The sequence below is a fragment of the Tachyglossus aculeatus genome, chromosome 21, assembly GCF_015852505.1.
Source record: "Tachyglossus aculeatus isolate mTacAcu1 chromosome 21, mTacAcu1.pri, whole genome shotgun sequence".
NCBI classification, from domain to species: Eukaryota; Metazoa; Chordata; class Mammalia; order Monotremata; family Tachyglossidae; genus Tachyglossus; species Tachyglossus aculeatus.
Window position 1 is genome coordinate 26,098,917 of NC_052086.1, and position 14,363 is coordinate 26,113,279.

The following is a 14,363-nucleotide window of genomic DNA, read 5'->3' on the forward strand; positions in this document are numbered from 1 at the left end:
AAGCGCTTAACAAATACCAACATTATTATTGTTATTATAATTGTGTGCCAAATACTGTTCTAAGCACTAGAGTAGAATCAGGGAAATCAGGTTGTCCACAGCAGGCTCACAGTCCTAATCCCCATTTTCCAGATGAGGTAGCCGAGGCCCAGAGAAGTTAAGAGGCTTGCCCAAGGTGACGCAGCAGCATGGGCCTGCCGGTTCCAATCCCAGCTCCGCCACTTGACTGCTGTGTGACCCTGGACAGGACACTTCTCTGGGCCTCAGTTCCCTCACCTGTAAAATGGGAACGGAGACTGCGAGCCCCAAGCGGGACGTGGACTGTGTCCAGCCGATTAGCTCGTATCTACCCTGGCGATGCGTACAGCGCCTGGCACAGTACGCGCTTAACAAATTCCGGAAATGTAACCGATTCCGTCATGTTTGCCGTGCCTTCAGACGAGGAATTGAACCTCCTAGTAATCGTCGTCGACACCAATCCAATTTGGTGGGGAAAGCAGGCTCTGAGAGAATCACAGGTAAGATCGCTCGGCGCACGTTTCCTTCGTAACTTTTAATACTCATTTAGTTCTAGCAGTGGACGTACCGTAAAAAAATAAATGTGGAGTGTATGCTTTTTATGATGTGTTTCTAGTGGTCATACTTTTGAAAATGAGTTCATTTGACGCTCTGAAAGCATGTCGGCCTAGTGGAAAGAGCCCGGGCTTGGGAGTCAAAGGATGTGGATTCTAATTCCGGCTTCACCACATGTCTGCTGTGTGACCTTGGGCAAGTCAATTCCCTTCTCTGTGCCCCAGTGACCTCATCTGTAAAGTGGGGATTAAGACTGAGCCCCATGCGGGACAGGGACTGTGTACAACCTATAATAATAATAATAATGGCATTTATTAAGCGCTTACTATGTGTAAAGCACTGTTCTAAGCACCTGTATATATGTTTGTACATATTTATTACTCTATTTTACTTGTACATATCTATTCTATTTATTTTATTTTGTTAATATGTTTGGTTTTGTTCTCCGTCTCCCCCTTCTAGACTGAGAGCCCACTGTTGGATAGGGACTGTCCCTATATGTTGCCAACTTGTACTTCCCAAGCACTTAGTACAGTGCTCTGCACACAGTAAGCGCTCAATAAATACGATTGATTGATTGATTACAAGGTGATCAGGTTGTCCCAAGGGGGCTCACAGTCTTCATCCCCATTTTCCAGGTGAGGTAACTGAGGCCCAGAGAAGTGAAGTGACTTGCCCAAAGTCACACAGCTAAGTGGTGGAGCTGGGATTTGAACCCATGACCTCTGACTCCAAAGCCCGGGCTCTTTCCATTGAGCCACGCTGCTTAGTTGCCTTGTATCTACCCCAGCGCTTAGAACAGTCCTTGGCATATAGTAAGCGCTTAACAAATACCACAGTTATTGTTATCGTTATTATTTTCTGTTCTCCATACCTTTCAAATTTGAGCACAGTTAATAGAGAGAGGGATTTTTTCGCTTTAAATGGGCAAAAAACTTCTAAGAAAATTATAGGCTTCAGTATTATAAAGTGAATGTGAATTGAATATGAATGCATATGAATTCATAAAGTGAATATGAAATGTGCACCTGACGCTTTTCAAGAAGTATTTTCTGAGAAGCATCTTGAGTCAGAGGACCTGGGTTCTAACTGCAGCTCTGCCAAGTCACTTAGCTTTTCTGTGCCTCAGTTTCCTCAACTGTAAAATGGAGATTAAATCCCTGTTCTCCTTCCTAGTTAGACTGTGAGCCCCAAGTTGGGCAGGGACCGTGTCCAACCTGATTAACTTGTATCTACCCCTGCGCTTAGAACAGAGCTGGACGCATCATAAGTGCTTAACAAATGCCATGATAGTAATAAATGCCATAATAATTTGAATATATTTTGGAGTTTGGAATTGGGGGCAAATTCCTGTGATCTAAGTTATCTGGTTCATCTCTTGCCTTCAGACCATACTGGACAGATAATAATAATAATGATGGCATTTATTAAGCGCTTACTATGTGCAAAGCACTGTTCTAAGCGCTGGGGAGGTTACAAGGTGATCAGGTTGTCCCACGGGGAGCTCACAGTCTTAATCCCCATTTTCCAGAGGAGGTAACTGAGGCCCAGAGAAGTCAAGTGACTGGCCCAAAGTCACCCAGCTGGCAATTGGCAGAGCCGGGATTTGAACTCATGACCTCTGACTCCAGAGCCCGTGCTCTTTCCACTGAGCCATTATGCTTCTCTAGCAGATCAATATTTAGTCTATCTGTAAAGGTTTCTGGGGAAAGAGGGACTGAATTCATATTTCAGATGTTATTAACCTTTAATGATCAAAATCTGGTTAATATAATGTCTATCAAAGACACACTCTGTTGTGTTTTAGTGCTAAATGCTAAGTGTAATTTAAAAGTGTAGGGAAAGGATTGCTAAAATTATATTCATGCTCGGGTGGGTGATTTTTAATTTTCAGAAATCACATTCTTCACCCGGAGCAGTTAATATTTTTCAAAAAAATGTGTTAAGCATATGCTTCTTTAAAAATGTCAACTGTACGTACTTTAACTGAAGTGGTTTAAATGATGATTCTTCAAAGGTCTGGTTGCCTCCTTTTGGACCTTTAATTGTATCTTTCTAAATTCCTTCCATTTCTCAGCAGTTCACGTTATCAAAATGCATGGATGCTGTCATGGTGATGGGAAATTCCCATTTGCTGATGAACCGGACCAACAAACTTGCTGTGATAGCAAGTCATACTCAAGAAAGGTATGATTATTCATACCATTTTAGTGTAAGCCTTTTGAAATAGTCATGGGGTCACAGACTTCTGGCGCATGTCCTGCCTCTGGCCTGGAACACTCTCCCTCTTCACCTTCGACAGACCCTGACTCTCCCCACCTTCAAAGCCTTATTGAAGGCACATCTCCTCCAAAAGGCCTTCCCTCACTAAACCCTCCTTTTCTCCTCTCCCATTCCCTTCTGCACTTGGAATTACCCCCTTTATTCACCCCCTCCCACAGCCCCACATCATTCAGTCAATCAGTTGTATTTATTGAGCACTTACTGTGTGCAGCGCACCGTGCTTAGCACTTGGGAGACTACAGTATGACAGACACATTCCCGGCCCACAACGAGCTGAAAGTCTAGAGGGGGAAACAGACATTAATATAAATAAATTAATGACAGATATATAAGTTCTGTGGGGTTGGGAGGAGGGATGAATAAAGGGAGGAGGGATGAATAAAGGGAGCAAGTCAGGGCAACACAGAAGGGAGTGGGAGAAGGGGAAAGGTTGGCTTAATCAGGGAAGGCCTCTTGGAGGAGATGTGCCTTCCATAAAGCTTTGAAGAAGAAGGGAAGCGTAATTGTCGTGTACATATCCTTAATTTATTTAAATAATAATAATAATAATAATAATGGCATTTGTTAAGCGCTTACTATGTGCAAAGCGCTGTTCTAAGCGCTGGAGCACCGTTCTAAGCGCTGGATATTATTGTCCATCTCCCCCACTAGACTAAACTCATGTGGACAGGGAACGTGTCTACCAACCCTGTTATATTGTACTCTCCCGAGTGCTTAGTACAGCGCTCTGCACGCAGTAAGCGCTCGATAAATACAGTTGACTGCTTGATTGAGTAGCTGCCACCTACTACTTGGCAGAGTGAAACCTTCCTTAACCCATGACAGGGAAGCCAAGCCAATCCGATATTTCATTTTGGGTCACCCTCGTTTACCTTTTCAGTCTCCTGCTTCACTACTGGGGCTTGGAAACGAAAGGCGGAATATTTTTATTCCGAGTCTTCACCCCAGTCTGTTTGCTAGGGGAGAGCCAACCTGAGTAGTACAGTGCTGTGCGCACAGTAAGCGCTCAATAAATACGATTGATGATGATGATGAGTACCGATAGAAAAACATTGAACAACGTGGCTTTAGTGGTCATTGGGTTTCGTGAACTCGCCAACGTCTTCAAAATTTCACTGCATTGGAGAGAGGTAGTATTATCCTGGGCACTTGAAATATCTCCAAAAAAAGTGTCACGAAGCAGTCCTAAGTGAAGCTTCCCTGATTATCAGCTTTAGGATAGGAAACATGAGCTTATAAAATTACATTTTCACATCTACATCTTATTGACAAGAAATTGGAACCAGTAAATAAGTCATAAGCGGCATGCCCTAGGGGAAAGAGAACGGACTTGGGGAGTCAGAGGACCTGGGTTCTGATCCCAGCTCTGCCACATATCTGCTGTATGACCTTGGTCGAGTCACTTCACTTCTCTGTCCCTCCGTTTTCTCATCTGGCGAAATGGGGATTCAATACCTGTTCTCCCTTCTACTTATATTGTAAGCCCTATGTAGGACAGGTATTATGTGTGACCTCATTAACTTATATCTACCCCAGCGCTTAGCGCAATGGTTGGCTCTTCGAAAGCACTTAGCAAATACAGCAATTATCAATCAATCAATCAATCGTATTTATTGAGCGCTTACTGTGTGCAGAGCACTGTACTAAGCGCTTGGGATAATAATTATCATTATTAGTTATTTTGCTCAAGAAGAAGGATTAACTTTTTTACGGTCCTGCAGGAGCAGTGATAATACCACGACTACAAATGAAATGCAATGATATGAATTTCTTTAAATGAGCAGTTTTGGGGGGATTTTAAAATGCTGAGATTTTACCTGGTTAAATTTCACTTTCGTTGAGCGACGTGAGAGGCACGGTAGCTCTGTGTGTTCTTTTTGATGCAGCCGTTTTTTGTACCCTGGAAAGAATTGGAAACTTGGAGAATTTTCTGGAGATGCTTGCAGTAGCCCTACGGAGTACAATCCGTCCGGTAGTAAGGATGGGAAATACGAACTACTGACAACAGCAAATGAAGTCATTACTGAGGAGATTAAAGATCTCATGACAAAGAGTAAGAGCTTTCCGTTTCTGATAAAGGACATAGTGTGCTGAATTCGTAATGGAGTAGCTTCTTGGGTTTCTCAACAGGCTCCCCTTGGGGAAAATATAGACACGTGCAAAATGTGTACTTTCTCTTTTGTCATCATCAATCGTATTTATTGAGCGCTTACTATGTGCAGAGCACTGTACTAAGCGCTTGTCCCTTCGGATATCATGGAGCAGAGAGAGGTTTGGATGGTTCACACAGGACACCTCTTGGGGACATTTGATCTCATTTGGATGGGCGTGAACTGGAGGGGGAGAGGAAATTAATCTCCGCCAAACGACCAACCTGGCCAAAGGGGGGAAAAAATGTAATTGTTACCTTTTGGTATACTCTAGGACGTATCAGAACTTTTAAAAAAAATCCATAAAATCAGCCTCAAAGTTTAATTCTGTTACATTTTGTCCGACAAGATTGCCTTTCGTTTAAAAGTTGATGGAGAAGTTCCTCCTCGCTCGCCTTGTCTTACGCCGTCGAGTCGTTTCCGCCCCATGGCGACACCACGGACACATCTCTCCCGGAACGCCCCGCTCTCCACCTGCGGTCGTTCTGGTAGTGGATCCATAGAGTTTTCTTGGTAAAAATACGGGTGCGGTTTCCCATTGCCGCATTTTGCACAGTAAACTCGAGTCTCCGCACTCAGCACGGGTGAGTTTTGACTCGTAGCAGATGGCCTGTTACTCGCTAGCCGCTGCCCAAGCTAGGAACGGAGTGGGGAGGCCTCTCCTTGACTCTCCCTCCCGTAGCTGAGACCGGTAGAGGACTGGAAACTCTCCAAGTATAACCGTGAGAGGATTGAGCAAATAACTCCTTTGCTCTGCAGGTGACATGGAAGGACAACACACTGAAACCTTGCTGGCCGGATCCCTTTCTAAAGCGCTTTGCTGTATCCTTTGTCGCCTGAAAGGCGTAGACCATTTCAACGTTTTCTCTTTGACTGAAAACATTTTCCCTTAGTCGCTTACGTTTCAAAGGAACCCCATCAAAGTTGCCAGCTTGACTCCTGCTGTTGCTTTTCATCATATCAACCGTATTTATTGAGCGCTTATTATGTGCAGAGCACAGTACTAAGCGCTTGGGAAGTACAAATTGGCAACAACTTTCCAATTTACAAACAACAACAACAATTTTCAAACGCTCGATCTGCCTGTTAGATCACAGGAAGGAAAAGCCTGCAGCCAACTGACGTTAGTGCTTTCTTTCTTAGTGAATATTGACGATATGCCATAAATATTTGTAAATCAAGTGGTGAGTTTGGATCCCTTAACGCTACCAAAGATATTCACAGGATGAACAAAGAAGTGAAAGGTATAGTTATTTGATTTTCTTCAGTTGATTTCTCCAAGATAAGTGATGTGGGAGAATCTGCATTAATAGGGCAGAGCATATACAGCTTAGGTAGGTGTTTATTATAGTGTATATTCTGAATAGGTAACAGCTCAGCAGGAATGGGGAAAGGGCTCAGAGTTGCAGAAGGTTCATGGGCCTGAGAATGAGGGGACCTGAGTTCCAGTTCTGACTCTGCTACATAGCTGCTGTGTGACCCTGGGCACGTCACTCAACTTCCCTGTGCCTCAGTTCCCTCATCTGTAAAATGGGGACTTCAGTACCTAGTCTGCTTCACCCTTAGAATTCCATATTGGTCAGGGACTGTGTCCAATATGCTTATCTTGTAGTTACCCCAGCGCTTGGTACGATGAATGGCACATAAGTGCTGAATAAATATTATTATTATCATCATTGTTATTATTAGTTTCAACAGGCAAGGGGAGAAAAAAAGCAAACACCAGGGTATGTCCTTCATCAAAGAGAAAAATCTTCAAAAGTGTACCTTTTTATTTGCATAAATCCTAAAATATGAATCTTGGGGTTTTTTTTTCCCCTCAGGAAATATAATTTTTCTCATATTCCACGGTTGGTTAAAGGGGCTCAGAAAAAGGTAGCTTTTATTTGATTTTTCAGAAAACAGAAGCGTGATCCCAAGGGCCTTTCCCCCCCCCCAAGTTAGCATTTCAGCAAATAATAATAATCATATTTGTTAAGCGCTTTGTATGTTTGAAGCACTTTTGCAAATCCTGGTGTAGCTACAAGTTAATCAGGTTGGACACGGTCCCTGTCCCGCATGGGACTCACAGTGTAAGTAGGGGGGAGAACAGGTATTCAGTCCCCATTTTACAGATGAGGAAACTGAGACCCAGAGAAGTGAAGCGTCTTGGCCAAGGTCACACAGCAGGCAGGTGGCAAAGCTGGAATTAGAAGCCAGGTCTTCTGGCTCCCAGCTGGTGCTCTTTCATTCATTCATTCAGTCGTATTTATTGAGCGCTTACTGTGTGCGGAGCACTGTACTAAGCGCTTGGGAAGTCCAAGTCGGCAACAGATAGAGACGGTCCCTACCCAACAGTGGGCTCACAATCTAGAATGGGGAGACAGACAACAAAACAAAACATGTAGACAGGTGCCACTTTCCCCTAGGCCACGCTGCTTCTCAATTTACAGTTAAGAAATAAAAATAACAATGGATAATTGTGCATTAAGTAGAAAGCCCGGAGAACAAGGAGATAAGCATGGAATGAATGATTTAATTCACAGGGAATCTCTGTGGATAATGGGATCTTTAATACTCAGTTTTTTAGGCTGAGTTAAGTTTCATTTGTTTTCTCTTCGTCCTCCATGTAGACAGCCAGGAAATGAGGTCAAGAATTTTGGTAAGGCCTCGCGTGGTTAATTCTAAGACACCTGTTATGCGAGTGGAGCGAGTGGGCACCCAGGATTTTCATACGGTTGCCTTCGTTTAGGTTATTAAGGCTTCAGAAGACAGCGCGTTGCAATACATGAACTTCATGAACGTGATCTTCGCAGCCCAGAAACAGGTGAGAATGGAAACAACTGGACCTCTCTAGCGAAAGACTGTACTGTCACGATGAAGGGATGTGAAGCTCTGTTTCAGGCTTGACGATTAACTTCCATTTTTAGAGGATGCTGTAATTAGGAAGGCATTTGGCTTGATGGATTAAGCCACATTACTAGATTGGGACTCGGGAAATTTCATTCATTCAGTCAGTCAGTCATTTATTGAGCGCTTATGTGCGCAGAGCACTGTACTAAGCACTTGGAAAGTACAATTCGGCGACAAGTAGAGACAATCCCTACCCAACAACGGGCTCACAGTCTAGAAGGGGGGAGACAGACATCAAAACAAGTAGACAGGCATCAATAGCAGCAATATAAATAAATAGAATTATAGATACATCCACATCATTAATAAAATAAATAGAATAATACATATGCTCAGTATATATTGTGTGAGCTGAAATTTCGGTTGGCTCATGGTTGATTGGGTAATTTGGGCTAATCAGTTCATATAACTAGCCCAATTTATCCTATCTCCCCCCTCTAGACTGTAAGCTCATTGTGGGCAGGGACTTTGTTATATTATTATATTGTACTCTCCCAAGCACTTAGTACAGTGTTCTGCCCACAGTAAGTGCTCAATAAATATGATCAACTGATTGCCTGACATGTGTCCTCCATTGCTCCATCTGTCAATTGAGGCTACCTCTTTTACTCATCTCTTGCGGGCATTGGAAGCATTCAGTTATTTTTTTCAAATAAAATTGAATTTCCGGGGCCATATAGTACCCAAGTAATAGTCACCAAGAATTGCACTTCTCCATGAGGAGGACGACAATGATAATAGGTACTTTCCAAGCGCTCAGTACAGTGCTCTGCACACAGTAGGCGCTCCAAAAATACGATTGAATGCATGAATGAGTTTAGTTAGTGCCCACTCTGCGCCATTGTGCTAAACTCAGGGGTAAATCTGGAGAAATTAGATCGGACGCAGTCCCCGTCTCAAGTAGGACTCCCAGTCTCCGTCCCCATTTTACAGATGAGGTAACCGAGACCCAGAGAAGTCAAGTGGCTTGCCCAAGGTCACACAGCCGACAAATGGGAGAGCCGGGATTAGAACCCTTGATCTTCCAACTCCCAGATCCGCGCTCTAAGCACTAGGCCGTGCTGTTTCTCTAATAAAATTAAAGATTGAATAAATGCCAGCATAGTCTAGTTAGTATGGGTGGCTCTGCATTTAACGATGGTGTCATTAATAATTCGCCGTTTTGTTTTGGTTTTAGAATATTTTGATCGATGCCTGTGTCTTAGACTCTGATTCTGGGCTTCTCCAACAGGTACGCTTTTTAACCTATTGATTAGCGTAGTCCTCAGAGGGTGGCTTTGTATAATTAGAAAAATAGCCAATGTGAGCCAGGCTTATTCCCTTTTAATCTGGTGGTGATGGCGAGAGGGTAGGATCCTTTGGGACCGACTGAAACTGTGGCTGATTTTTGATGGAGAAACCTCGCCGAACAAACAAAAAAAGTCTCGCTGTTCCATCCCTGGAAGAAAATCCTCTGCCCTTTCAAGGGTGCATCCTTTCCAGCTGTGGCTGTTGTAACCCCTGTCCGCACTGGTATTCACTCTTTGGAGGGAGCCCAGTGATAGATTTCCAAGCGCTTAGCACAGTGCTCCGCACACAGTAAGCGCTCACTAAATACGATTGCATGAGTGAATGAATTGGCTAAGTGTTTCGGTGTCTGCTTTACAGGCTTGTGATATTACCGGCGGTATATACTTGAAAGTGCCTCAGATGCCGTCCCTTCTGCAGTATTTGCTGGTAAGGAAAAGCATAGGAGAGCATAGGCTTCAATCAATCAGTGTCACTGGCTGTTGATCTCCTCTCTCTCACCGCCAACTCCTTGCCAGAGAAGCAGCGTGGCTCAGTGGAAAAGAGCCCGGGCTTTGGAGTCGGAGGTCACGGGTTCGAATCCCGGCTCCGCCACCTGTCGGCTGTGGGACTTTGAGCAAGTCACTTAACTTCTCTGGGCCTCAGTTACCTCATCTGTAAAATGGGGATGAAGACTGTGCGCCCCATGTGGGACAACCTGACCACCTTGTAATAATAATAATAATAATGATGGTATTTATAAAGCGCTTACTATGTGCAAAGCACTCTTCTAAGCGCTGGGGAGGTTACAAGGTGATCGGGTTGTCCCGCGGGGGGCTCACAGTTTTAATCCCCCTTTCACAGATGAGGTAACTGAGGCCCAGAGAAGTTAAGTGACTTGCCCAGAGTCACACAGCTGACAATTGGCAGAGCCGGGGTTTGAACCCATGACCTCTGATTCCAAAGGCCAGGCTCTTTCCACTGAGCCACGCTGCTTCTCTAACCTCCCCAGCGCTTAGAACAGTGCTTTGCACATAGTAAGCGCTTAATAAATGCCATCATTATTATTATTATTATTGCCCACATCCTTCCTCTGGCCCGGAACCCCCACCCTCGCCTTCATAGCTGACAGTCTCCCCACCTTCAAAGCCCTCCTAAAATTACGCCTCCTCCAGGAGGCCTTCCCTGATTAAGCCCTCATTTCCCCTACTCACTCTCCCTCTGCTTCACCCTTGGACTTGGATGTGTACCCTGTAAGCGTCTGACGTCGTCATCACCAACGATGGCATTTATTGAGCGTTTACTATGCGTGGAGCATTCATTCGGTCGTATTTATTGAGCGCTTACTGTGTGCAGCGCACTGTAATAAACGCTTGGAAAGTACAGTACAGCAAATAGAGACAATTCCTACGCACAGTGGTCTGGGAGGGGGTGGGAGGGGAGACAGCAATACAAGTAAGCCAGAGCACTGTACTAAATGCTTGGGAGGGTATAATACAACAGAATTAGCACATTCCCCACCCATAGCGAGCTTGCAGTGTAGAGGGGAGGCAGATGGTACTATAAATAAGTAATTTCAATATATAATTTAAACTTAAGTGCTGTGGGGTAGGTCTTGGGGTCATTATCAAACGCCCAAAGGTCACAGATCCATGTGCATAGGTGACGCGGAAAGGAGAGCGAGGTGGAGGAAAGAGGGCTAAATCGGGGAAGGCTTCTCGGAGGAGATGTGACCTTCGTAACGCTTCGAAGGTGGAGAGAGTTGATATCTACTCCATCCCCCTCTCCGCAGCACTTATATATATATATATATATTATTTTAACGTGCGTCTCCCCCTCTAGTCTTAAAGCCCTCTGTGGACGGGGAACGTGTCTTCCAACTCTATTCTATCATTCTCTCCCAAGCACTTAGAGAAGCAGCGTGGCTCAGTGGAAAGAGCCCGGGCTTTGGAGTCAGAGGTCACGGGTTCAAATCCCGTCTCTGCCAATTACCAGCTGTGTGACTTTGGGCAAGTCACTTAACTTCTCTGTGCCTCGGTTGCCTCGTCTGTAAAATGGGGGTTAAGGCTGTGAGCCCCCCGTGGGACAACCTGATCACCATGTAACCTCCCCAGCGCTTAGAACAGTGCCCCACAGCACCTGTATATATGTTTTTAGACTGTGAGCCCACTGTTGGGCAGGGACTGTCTCTATATGGTGCCAATTTGTACTTCCCGAGCGCTTAGTGCAGTGCTCTGCACACAGTGAGCGCTCAATAAATACGATTGATGATGATGAGTGTGCACACAGAGCCTAAAAATACCACTGATGGATTGATTGAGGGGTGTACAGAGCACTGTACTAAGCAGCGTGCAGAGCCCTGTACAAAGCAGTTGATTTTTGTAACCGAGAACAGTTTGTTTTAAGTTAACTAAGCAATGTTCTCATCTGGGGGGAATGTTCAGGGGTTACAAAATTTTCTCTAATTCCTCCTGGGTCTTACATAGCCCCCCTCTCTCTCTTTCTGTCTTTCTTTCTCGCTCTCTCTCTCTCTTTTTAATTAAACAAAACAGTGGGTATTTCTTCCTGATCAAGACCAGAGGTCCCAGTTAATCCTCCCGCCCCCAATTCACGTTGACTACCGGGCTGCTTGCTTCTGTCATCGAAATCTCATTGAAATCGGTTACGTCTGCTCGGTATGCCTGTCAAGTAAGTTCGGGGGACTTGTAAATGGATTATTTCCCCCGTTTTCGTTTCGGGTGGGTACTGTAGAGGATTTCTCGGTGGCGCGTTCTAAAACCGGCGTGCCTTTGCCTTTCAGTATTCTGCAATTTCAGCCCGATTTGCACCACATGCGAGTAAGTGTCTCAGTTGAAGCCTGCGCATCCGGGACCCGTTTGGGGAGCTCGGCTTCCTGAAGCCCGCAGTGGATTGAGAAAGGTTTTCTTTATTCTGTTATTTCAGGACTGCCTTTAAGATTTCCCTTCCTCCAGTCATGAAGACCAAGAAGAAGAAGCTCAAAGCGACTGCCTAGACATATTAGGAGCGCTCCTCGTCGCATTCCCTGCCTCGCCCTTCCCTCCGGAGCGGACTCTAGCTGGGAATCCCGCGCCGAGCAGGTCGTTAGAGGAAAAATGCTAGCATTTAAAATAGATTTTGATGGAACTCGTCCCGTAGGGGAAAATTCTCCAAACAGCATTCCTCACACAGTATTATTTGGAGGCCTGTGGGCGGGCGAGGGAATATGTTGCAGTATGACGGCTGTTATTACCACGGTCATTATTACCCACGGTTAACGGGCCGTCCCCGAATGATCGCAGAATTGTGTTCGGAGGAACTTGGAAGAGAAGTATTCCAGGGAAGTTGTTAAAGCCTGTTTGTCCAGACTTTTTAGGTCACGGCCCCGAAAGTTTCCCCGGTGGAAAGCAAACCTTTTCATCAGGATAAGAACCTTTCCTTTATTCCCTGTCCCCTCTCACTTCAAAGGCATATCAGTATTTGAGAGAAGAGTATTTCCTTGGAAAATTTGCCACAAATTGTAGAAGAAACGGCCATCCCAAGGGTGGCTGGAAGCGTGGAAACCTTTTTCATCTTCTGGCTCAGGGAAAGGAAGGCTGGCTGCTGATTTAGAAACTACCTATCTGTACGAAACCTTTGTTTTAGCAAGCGCTTTAGTTTTTTTGTTTTTGTTTCTAAACAGACTTTCCCTACCCCAAGCACCGGATCGGTAGTCTGGCATCTGACTCTCAGTAAAAGGGTAGTGCCAGAAGTACTTTAAATGGAGGATTGTTTGAATTTGCATCCTCTAAGGATCGTATCATGAGCATCTGCAAAAGGAAAACTCCTTTCCCTTTGACTTTTATAGCTTCTATATTTTGTAATTTTTAAACCGCAATAGTACATGACTATCCACTGTTTAATGGGAATCCCCAAATTGCTGCATTTGCGAAGTCCATGTCGACAAGCCTCCAGACTTTTCCATTTTACAGTCTCATTTAAACTCCGTGACTCCTTTAGGTCCAAGTAAGTTTTTTGTTGGTACTAAATATATTTTTATTTGAATGGTAGCAATAAAACCATGGATTTTTTTCAATTTGGTGGTAATGATTCCTGTATTTGTTTTACATTTCCCTTCAATGTGATATTAGTAATAGTAATGGTATTAAGCGCTTACTATGTGCCGGGCATCAGTTTGGTGGTAATAATTCCTGTATTTGTTTTACATTTCCCTTCAATGAAATATTAATAATAATAATGGTATTTGTTAAGCGCTTACTATGTGCCGGGCATCAACTTGGTGGTAATAATTCCTGTATTTGTTTTACATTTCCCTTCAATGTAATATTAATAATAATAATGGTATTTGTTAAGCGCTTACTATGTGCCGGGCACTGTATTAAGCCCTGGGGTGGCTACAAGCCCCTGTTCCACGTGGGGCTCACAGTCTCAATCCCCATTTTACAGACGAGGTAACTGAGGCCCAGAGATGTGAAGTGACTTGCCCAACATCCCACAGCAGACAAGTGGCAGAGTTGGGATTAGAACCCAGGTCCTTCTGAATCCCAGGCCCAGGCTCTCTCCACTCTGTCATTCATTCATTCAATCGTATTTATTGAGCGCTTACTGTGTGCAGAGCGCTGTACTGAGCGCTTGGGAGAGTACACTACAACAGGAGAGCAAACTGCCTTTTCTCTTCATTCAGTTGTTTCATCCTGATGAGTTGTTGATGTTCAGTTTCTTTCATTCAGTCATTCATTCATTCAGTCGTATTTATTGAGCGCTTACTGTGTGCAGAGCACTGTACTAAGCGCTTGGGAAGTGCAAGTTGGCAACATAAGTTTCTTCAAGGTCTAAGAAGCATAAAGCAGAATGAGCTAGTTATCTCTGCAAACCAAGGACCTCAGCAGAGAGCCTAAAGAAATTAATTTTCTGTGAAACAGTCAATCAGTGGTATTTATTGAGCGCTTGCTATGTGCAGAGCACTGTACTAAGCGCTTGAGAAAGGACACTACAATCAATCAATCAATCGTATTTATTGAGCGCTTACTGTGTGCAGAGCACTGTACTAAGCGCTTGGGAAGTCCAAGTTGGCAACATACAGAGAAAGTCCCTACCCAACAGCGGGCTCACAGTCTAGAAGGGGGAGACAGACAACAAAACCAAACATACTAACAAAATAAAATAAATAGAATAGATATGTGCAAGTAAGATACATAAATA

At 44.3% G+C, this 14,363-nt stretch overlaps 1 protein-coding gene across 3 annotated transcripts; it reads left to right on the plus strand.

Annotated features, from left to right (window-relative positions):
* The first annotated feature begins 359 nt into the window (after window positions 1–359).
* GTF2H3 (general transcription factor IIH subunit 3) lies at window positions 360–13,236 on the plus strand. 3 transcript variants are annotated; one of them, XM_038763856.1, is made up of 12 exons: window positions 362–518; window positions 2,651–2,760; window positions 4,743–4,909; window positions 5,766–5,828; window positions 6,221–6,250; window positions 7,619–7,647; window positions 7,738–7,812; window positions 9,076–9,129; window positions 9,546–9,614; window positions 11,717–11,852; window positions 11,965–12,001; window positions 12,108–13,236. In XM_038763856.1, the coding sequence occupies exons 1-12, from the start codon at window positions 420–422 to the stop codon at window positions 12,175–12,177; spliced, it is 939 nt and encodes a 312-aa protein (XP_038619784.1). In that variant the 5' UTR covers window positions 362–419; the 3' UTR covers window positions 12,178–13,236. The 3 variants fall into 3 exon arrangements, with proteins under 3 accessions (XP_038619786.1, XP_038619784.1, XP_038619785.1); XM_038763857.1 differs by having other exon boundaries at window positions 2,654–2,760; XM_038763858.1 differs by lacking the exon at window positions 9,546–9,614 and having other exon boundaries at window positions 360–518.
* Window positions 13,237–14,363: the final 1,127 nt, after the last annotated feature.

What these genes read in the sequence shown, in the direction of transcription:
- GTF2H3 (XM_038763856.1), top strand. Translation starts at nt 420, where the DNA reads ATGTTTGCCGTGCCTTCAGACGAGGAATTGAACCTCCTAGTAATCGTC. An exon ending in GCAAGTCATACTCAAGAAAG is followed by an intron (nt 2,761 to 4,742) that starts GTATGATTATTC and finishes TTTTTGATGCAG; the next exon opens with CCGTTTTTTGTACCCTGGAA. An exon ending in TAAAGATCTCATGACAAAGA is followed by an intron (nt 4,910 to 5,765) that starts GTAAGAGCTTTC and finishes TTTGCTCTGCAG; the next exon opens with GTGACATGGAAGGACAACAC.